Below are 9155 nucleotides of genomic sequence, written 5' to 3'. Positions count from 1 at the left end.
TACTTGGTAAATTTGGTTCACTTATTGGAAGCTCAGCATATAGATCCATGGTCCCCATTCTAGTTGAGAACATTCTGCTTGTAAGACTCATTAATTGATTCGTGATTGATCAATTATAATTATGAAGTTAGACTATGTCTAATTTTATGAATTTTCACTAAGCAGGGGTGAAATTGTAAAGAAAAGAGTTTCTAGGTTTATTTATTTATTAATGGACTTTATATGTCTAATTAATAATTAAATTAAATGACAATATTATTTAATAATCTATTTTAGTTATTAAATAATTAGTTTTGGCATTTAAAAGGTTAGAATTGGAAAAATGGCATTTTTGAGAAAATAGAGATAAAATTTGATAAAACTGCAAAATCAAGTGAGGCCCAATACTACACCATGGCCGGCCACTTAATGTGGGATTTCAAATTAATATTTTCATTATTTTAATGCCAAATAATTCCTAACCTAAACCTAGTAGTTGCCTATAAATAGAAAGTGATGGCTCAGTCACAAAACATGCTTTCATATGCTTTCATTAGTAATCTGACAGAAATTTCTCTCTTCAAAAAAACTGAGCCTTCCCCACTTTCTATACTTGGCCGAAATCCCTTTCTCTTTTCTCCTTCATCAATTTCGTGACCCTAGTGAAAGAGTGAGTGCCCACACACAGCAAGCAGTAACTCAATCATAGATTGGAAGACTGTGAAGGATCAAACTTGAAGAAGAAGGACATTCGGGCTCAGATCTTGATTATACTCTGCTACAAAAAGGATTCGAGGGTTAGAGATCTGAGTGGAAGGAGACATTAATTCCGCTGCATCAATGTAAGGTTTTCTTAACTTTATATGTGTTTATTTTATCGTTTTAGAAAGTTCATATTTAGGGTGTTTAAACAACATACTTGTGAGTAGATCTAAGATCCTGGTAAAATATAATCCAACAGTTTTAATCCAATGATTAGAGCTTTGTATTCAGCTTCATTATTGGAGGTGGTGAATTCAAACCTTAAAGCTACATGGACTTTGAATTCGTTGGGACTTGTCAATATAATCCCACCACTTGAGCCCTCACTGTTTGATGCTCCATATACGTACAAGGTCCAACCTGCACCTGACAGTACCTCTGGATCAATTCGATCTTCTGTTATAACAGCCAGCTGTTCATCTAGAAACTCAAGAATAAAATTAGTAAGGGCTTGGCGTTTGATAACTGATCGTGGTTTGTATCTTATGTAAAATTGAATTAATTCAATTGACCATTTGAGTAGTCTCCCTGATGCATTGGGCTTGGCCAATACTTGTCGTAAAGGATAATTTGTCAGTACTTTAATGTTGTGTGCTTGAAAATATGGTCGCAACTTCCGAGAAGTGACCACTAGTGCAAATGCAAGTCGCTCCATTTGTGGATAGCGAGTCTCGACATGCAAGTAAGTGTTTGCTTACATAGTATACTGGATGTTGTCTACCTTGGTCTTCACAGATTAACACCGAGCTAATCGCGTATTCGGACACTGTTAGGTAGATTGACAGTACTTCTCTAGGCATCGGCTTGGAAAGTATCGGGAGTTGCCCAAGGTGCGTTTTCAATGCTTGTTAGGCTTTGAACTTCTTTGGGCTTGGTAAGAGATTGCATCTCCACCAAGGCTTTTATTTTTGCTGGGTTTGCCTCGATTCCTCGTTAGTTTACCATAAAACTAAGAAATTTTCCTAACCCCACTCTAAAAAAGCATTTTAACGGATTAAGTCGCATTTTATTATGGCGCAGGATTCTAAACATAGAATCTAAGTGAGCGACATAGTCTTTCGCATGTTGAGATTTTACGAGCATATCGCAACATACATTTCCATTGTCTTCCCTAGTAAATCTGTAATCATCATGTTAACCAATCTTTGGTACGTCGCACTTGCATTTATCAATCCAAAAGGCATTACTTTATAATAGTTCAAACTTTGATCAGTGATGAAGGAGTATGCTCCTGGTCTAGTTCGTACATCGGAATTTGATTGTATCTCGAGTACGCATCCATAAAACTAAGGAGTTCATGACCTGCGGTGGCATCAACAAGCTGGTCAATGCTAGGTAAAGGAAAGTTGTCCTTGGACAAGCTTTATTCAAATCTGTAAAGTCGATGCACGTGTGCCATGAGCCATTGGGCTTTAGTACAAGAACAGGATTAGCTAACCAGTTTGGATAAAATGACTCCTTTATGAAGTCGCATGCCAGTAAGCGATCTACTTCCTCCTTAAGCACTTGGTACCTCACGGGATCCATCTTACGGCGCTTCTGTCGTACTCTTCGCGCATCAAGGTTGATGTTCAAGCGATGACACATGACCTCAGGCGGTATTTTGACCATGTCTGAATGTTTCCCCGCAAAAACATCCAGATTTTGTTTGAGAAAAGTGACAAGCCTTTCTTGCTACTGAAAAGTCAATTTAGAACTAATTTTGAATACTTTTGAATTATAAGAAGAATCGATAGGTACATCGATTGTTTCTTCTGCGGCTTGCGCAATGTTGGTGTAGTCAAGGATCCTAGGATCTAGGTCTGGTTTCTCAGTATGCGGTATTTCTTCGATTCTAAAAAATTCATGTCGAAGGAGAGGAGCCTTGAGCAAATAAATAACATTTACTGACTTCTTCTTTTCTGCGATTTTTAACGCAGTATTATAACATTCTCTTGAATCCTCCTCGACTCCTCGCACTGATCCCACACCCGTGGGGGTGGGGAATTTCATGGTGAGATGGTAGATTGAAGTAACTATCTTCATCTCTTTCAGAATTGGATGACCTATCACTGCATTATAGGCCGAATGTTGATTGATTACTACAAAATCAGCCATGGATTTGGCAGTAACGGGTGTTGTTTCTAAAGTTATTGGTAACTTTATCATTCCCTTCAGTTCGATTGTATCTCTAGTGAGGCCATAGATGCTCGACATCACTAGTCGCAAGTCTTTTTCATTCAACCCCATCTATTTAAAAGCCCGTAAATTTAAGAGATTGACTTGACTCCCATTATCGACCAGAATGCGGTGTACATTATCCCCTCCAATGTTAGCGACTACCACTAAGGTATCGGCATGTGGGTGATGCACCCACCTTGCATCGCTCTCCATGAAGGTAATGTCATCGTATTCTTTTTAAAATAACTTTTCTAGTCGTTCACTCAGGTTAGTTACATTTAGGAGGGGTTTTTCTTTAGCTTCCTTTATGTAGCGCTCATGCACTTTCCTAAAGTCTCCACCAACATGTGGTCTTCCTATGATAGTTAAAATATTGTAAGGGGCTTGAGAACCAGTCGCATCATTTGTTTTGTTGTTATCATCCGCTCAGGGATGATTCTCTCCATTCTTCTTATATTGACCAAATTTTTCTTGTTTGATGAACTCCTCAATTTCGTCCTAAAGGAACCAACACTCTAGAGTTGTATGACCAATATCTTTGTGATACTTACAAAATTTCTTAGGGTCCCTCTTATGACGATTACCCCGGATCAAAGGCAATTTCCTAAAAATGCCATTTTATTCCTCAATGGCATAGATATGGTCGCGAGGAATAGAAAACTCGGTGTAATTGACAAAACGTGGGCCCCTTTTCCTTTTTGGGGATGTTTCTTTTTTAGTGGGGGATTTGGCGTGCTTTGGACTTCGTCGACTAGATGGACTGCGTCTTCTGGGGTTTCGACCGCTGGAATTCTTTCCTTTGGGGCTTCAGGAACGCAATCTTGGCACAGGAGACTCGCGCTTCTCCTTTCCTCTTTCCAACTCGGCCAAGAATTCTCAATTCTTTTATGTGGTTCTTCCATAGCGAAGAATTCCACCAACGACTCGGGTCTTCGCCCTTGCAATTCTTTCCAAAAGTTGGTTCTTGGTAGGACACCTGTAATCAACATACAGACCAACAAAGACTCGGGGGCCTTCTCGACCTTTGTTATCTCAGCATTAAAACGTTTAAAATAATCTTATAAAGACTCATCGACTTCCTGTTTAATATTGGCCAACATTGTGTATGACAGTTTGTATGTCAACATGGCTTGGAACTGCGTTAATAATAGGTCTACAAAGGTTTCCCAGGTTGATATCGATGCCTCAGGTAATTGGCTAAACCAATCATGAGCATTATCCTGTAGAGTCATAGCGAGTATTCAACATTTTGATAATTGTGGTACCTGGCCTATTTTGATAATCATGTTCAATTTATCTAAATAATCGATTGGGTTAGTAGTACCTTTGTATTTGAGGGATTTAGATAGTCTAAAGCCTTTTGGGAGCCTTGCTTATCGCACTTATTTTGTAAAGGGCGACGTCCCATGAAGTTTGTAAATGGGCTTTCTCTACTGCTCGATCATCCTTAGTGCCCACAAGAGGCTTTCTTGGTCAATACTTCCTAGTAACATGTGATTGGCTTGAGTCACTACTGGTATGGCAGCAACTACTGCTATATTGGTAGGGATCACTACTTCGGTGGTCGCAACTAGTGCGATCGACAGGTTGACTAGATTAGTCAGGTGGTTTATATTCTGCGTGCCTTGATTGACCATATGGGGATCACGGGGCTCCTTGTTATCATCGCAATTCCTTGGGTTTGAGATCTCGCTCTGAAAATCTCATTGAGATGATCGCGAAGATCACCCCTGGGCACATGGTACCTACCCCCTCATTGAGTCTCGACGGATCCTGACCTGGTATAGATACTAGGAGAGCGACTATTAGTAGAAGAAGAATGAGATTCGACTTTGTTTACCTCTACTCGCAGTTGGGCCCGACTTAGCGGGTTCCATCGTTTAGGATCCTCCTCTTGTGGTCTCTCTCTTCTTTCAGTGTGACGACTGGCGTTAGGGGCAACTAGCTTTCTATTTCACGCGAGTCGCGTGTAGGTTGATTCAGATCAAGGCTTCCCTGTCCAGTTACATGTTCCCTACTAGTACGAGCATTATTAGGACGTTCAGTACGACATCTAGCTGTAGTGGTTACCTAAGGATTGCCTAAACGTGGGTTAGAGACCCGGGGTGGACGTCGGGTCCTGACTTGGCCTCTCCCATCGACCTCGCCTTGCAGAGCCCGCTTCTGTTCCTGCACGGCAATGTACTATGGTGTTGTAAGTTGGACAATGCCTTCAGAGACTACTACCCGCGTGGTAGGTGGGAAGTGACCCACTGTCGCTGTTGGTGTCAATGTTTCCCCAATATGACCGGCAGTTTCTAGGAATAGGTTGAGGGGTGACATTAGTTCGTCCCACACCTCCCATGATTGTGTCAGTTAGATTTGTTCCATCCCCCGGGAGTGGAACATTCATGGTTCCAACATTAAAGGATCCCGTGGTGCTGTTTCCATTCGTCTAGTTGGTAGCTATGATGATTTTCCTCCAAAATCGCTAAGATGGTTCTCACAAACGGCACCAATATTGTTGGAGGAATTTGGACAATACCAAATAATATAAAAATGATAAATATTTAATAGAAAAAATAACGAGTACTCAACTTAGAACAGCGAGTATTCGAACGAGACTACCCACACAATAGAACAAAAATGGAAAAATATAATGAACACAAAGATGTATAGTGGTTAGTCAGATCACGGTCTGCTTAGTCCACTGTTACAAAGAATTTTCTGTTTAGTTTATCGATGTTGGATCACTCCTTTATATACAAAGCAAATGTCCTTTATGTTACACAGAGCTAATCGGTTATAGAACCGTTTTACAATTAATATCAACATTAAATGAGAATAAACGAAAAAGAATAAATGAAGAACAATTTAAATCTATTTTAATAAATATAGCAACGTAAGTGACCTCTAGGGTATCAGTTGCCTATTCATATTCTCACACAAACTCCCAGGCCTTGGGTGCGTTCTATCTTTCTAAGGAGGACTAATGAGCCTCATGTTAAGGCGTCTACGTTCTGACTGAGTCGCATATATGGACACCTCATATGCGTCGACAACATGGGACATGCGAGTCCCTATCGAGTCATCGAATACGCTTTGTCATTCGGACTAATTCATTATATAAAGAAGCGATCTTTACTTGGTCACAGGAGAAGGCTACTTAGTCATTGCATATATCTCAGTATATGCACGACTTGTATAAACCCTTCTTGATCCTGCTAATTTTATATTACACGAAGTGTAATGATGAGACTAGACTCTGTCTTGGTCACATCATCTCGCGAGTTTAGTTTAGGTAAGGTTAATTTTCGAGGAGTCCCTTCTTGAGAGCTCATCAATCCTCTAGGGATGTGATTCCACGTGTTAATTTTTATAGGAGCACGATCTCGAGTTTCTAGGCAAAAAATTCACACTATAACACTATATATAAATAGATTTCCTATTAAGCTCTTTTATATATTTAAGAAATGTTCCTCTTCTAGTGGTAGGAAAAATAATTAGAGCAACTAAAAACTTTTATTGACATATATATAGTTGTTGTTGTTTTTATTTTTTGCATGCACATCAACTATTTGATGAGAATGAATATTTGTTTGAAGTGTAGAGGTATTCAGTAGTAGAAACAGAATATTTTGTGTAAGCATTGTTCATAAAAAGATAAATTATTAGTTTACATGTATGTATAAGTTTATAATGTTCAAAATATATCTTGATTTGATTAAAAAAATATATATAAATAGAAAAAAATATTCTTTTTTCTTATTTTAGCATATTTAAAATAAAATATGTTTTGATTTTTTTTTCTTATTTTGGTATATTTTTGTTGCCCCTAATTTCACCCAATATACGTGGGCCAATCGAACAGGGACACGTAGATCAGATAACTTGTAAGAATATTTGCTAAGTCTTTGTATGCCACACGGAAGCATCCTGGGCATAGGTCCCGGAGGAGGCACCCGGAGTGCAAGGTGCTCCTGGAAGCTCGCATAACATAAAGCCTCTCCGCGAGGTGTCAGGCTTCTCCTGAGCAATCAAGTCGCATTTAATGCTGCATGGGAGGAAGCGTGTTGGGACTACAACAAGCAATAAAGTCTGACGGCACAACCTCCAAACAGCAGCGCTACAGTAATGATCATTTAAGTCTAGCGACGGCTACTCTGCGAAGAGTCACATCAATCACAAGGCAAAAAGGGCATTCCTCATAAAAACCCTACAGCACCTAGGGATTTGACCATGCATTGCTCATGGTATATTCATTGGGAATACCCAACTTTATGGATACTTACAGATACGTTTGTAAGAACAATTCTAGGGATTACCCCACCAAAACACTATAAATACCCCCTCAAATCTCATTAAATGGGATCGAGAATCTTGGGTTGCATATGAGCAAGAAGAGTAAATACTCACCAAGAACATTCTCTGTATTTATAAGGGTAACATTCCCTCAAGTGTGGGATCTGTATTAAATACATCCATTAATAACAAAGACTCGTGGACTAAGGCTCATTAACGCCCCAACCACGTAAAAATCCTTCTCTCGTTTTCTTACAGCTCAATATTATAATCATATTTTAGTAGTTGCCAAAAATCTCGGTCAACATTTTGGTGCTTTCATTGAGAGCTGAAGAAAGCTGCTACACAACAAGCATTTGACTTCACAAATATGGTGGAGACAAGAAGTACACGTCAGCCTCGCCCTCTAGAAGATGCTCAAGACCCAAACGAGGAAGATGTAGCCTCAAGAGCAGCAGAGGAGTCCGAGGAAGAAGAAATAGTCCCCGATGAGGACTACGAGGGAAACCTCGACGAGTATGCCTATGACGAAGGAAGTTACTCAGAGCTGGTGCTTCTCAGACAAAAAGCTATCGATCACGAAGCCGAGATCGAAGCTCAGAAAGCGCAAAACCAGAAAATGCAGGAAGTGATGCTAGCCATGCAGAAAGCCATGGAAGCAGCTGGCATTCACGTGCACCCCAAGGCAATGACCGCTGGACTCAACAGGGAGCCAGCGACATCTTCGCCTAATTCCCAGCAGCAGAAATCTAGGGAACCTAGCCCTATAAGATATCCTGCTGAGGGAAATCAGACAAAAAACCCTACTTCTACCCCTGGGCGAAAGAAAAAGGTGCAGGATCCGCGAAAGGTCCGCTCAGATTTCCCTAAAGGGAAAGGTCCGCAGAGGGGCAAGCCCCAAAAAGGGAGTCTTGGCCCTCAGGATCGAGGGGACCGAAAAAGCGTTTCTGTGCACCAGAAACCAGGGGGTAGAGGGAGAAGAGGACAGAGATGTCCTCCCATTGATCTGAGAAATCAAATCAATGGGAATCAAGGTGACCTCCGGGATCACCTTGACCAAAAAAGATACGGGCCCGCAGTTTTCTCGGGTACGATAAATGAGGGAATTATGGCGGAGCTCGCCATACTTCGAAAAGACATTGCTCGAGTCTCCCGGAGGCAGAAGGGAGACGACTCCGATTCAGACAGCGAGGATCGGGAGCCGTGTGCCAAGCACATCCTGGAGGCGGAGCTCCCTAAAAACTTCAAGATGCCCGAAATGGCGGCATATACCGGGAACTCCGATCCCAGTGACCACCTGTCGCGGTTCAACCGTGTCATGACGGTCATGCGGGTCAGCAATGATGCCAAATGTCTGTGCTTCCCACTCACTCTGAGTGGGTCCGCGGAGGAATGGTTCAAAAAGCTGGAACCAGGATCCGTGGGCTGTTGGAACAAGCTCCAGACCAACTTTCGGAGACAGTTTGTCGCCGCAAGAAAGGTCAACTTGGAAGTCAGTGCCTTGACTAATATCAAGCAACTGCCCACTGAGACCTTGAAGAATTACATCAAGAGGTTCCGAGAGGAAGCCTCGAAGACCAAGAAGGTTGATGACGGACAACAGCTTGCACTTCTCCAAGCAGGAATCCGTACTGGGACTCCCTTCTGGAATGAGTTGCAGCAAGAAGGGGCTGCTAGCCTCCAGGACTTCCAGAAAAGAGTCCAAAAATATATCAACCTCGAAGAAGCCCAAATCGTGGCCTATGGAGGCTATTATCCCACCGGGATAGCAGGGTACATGCCCGGAGTATCACCCTCGGGTACTGCCCCGACTGCAACTCCACAAGTGAGTGGCATACAGTTCTCTGCTACCCCCGGGTATAGCCAAGGCCAAGCTTTGGCGCCAGCATCTTCTCATTTTGGCAACCCGTCTGGGGTGAATGGGCAAGCTCCTTCACAGGCTGCCCCGACTGCTAGCTTAACAGGCCCTACCC

At 41.7% G+C, this 9155-nt stretch overlaps 1 protein-coding gene across 1 annotated transcript; it reads right to left on the bottom strand.

Annotated features, from left to right (window-relative positions):
* Positions 1–1977: 1977 nt before the first annotated feature.
* On the bottom strand, positions 1978–2970 carry LOC115723586 (uncharacterized). The gene is made up of 2 exons (XM_030653075.1): positions 2482–2970; positions 1978–2415 (listed from the first exon to the last, which is right to left on the bottom strand). The coding sequence occupies exons 1-2, from the start codon at positions 2968–2970 to the stop codon at positions 1978–1980; spliced, it is 927 nt and encodes a 308-aa protein (XP_030508935.1).
* Between the last annotated feature and the right edge of the window lie 6185 nt (positions 2971–9155).

This window comes from Cannabis sativa, chromosome X (assembly GCF_029168945.1).
Source record: "Cannabis sativa cultivar Pink pepper isolate KNU-18-1 chromosome X, ASM2916894v1, whole genome shotgun sequence".
NCBI classification, from domain to species: Eukaryota; Viridiplantae; Streptophyta; class Magnoliopsida; order Rosales; family Cannabaceae; genus Cannabis; species Cannabis sativa.
The sequence above is the reverse complement of the archived record's forward strand: the minus strand, read 5'-3'. Positions and strand labels throughout refer to the sequence as shown.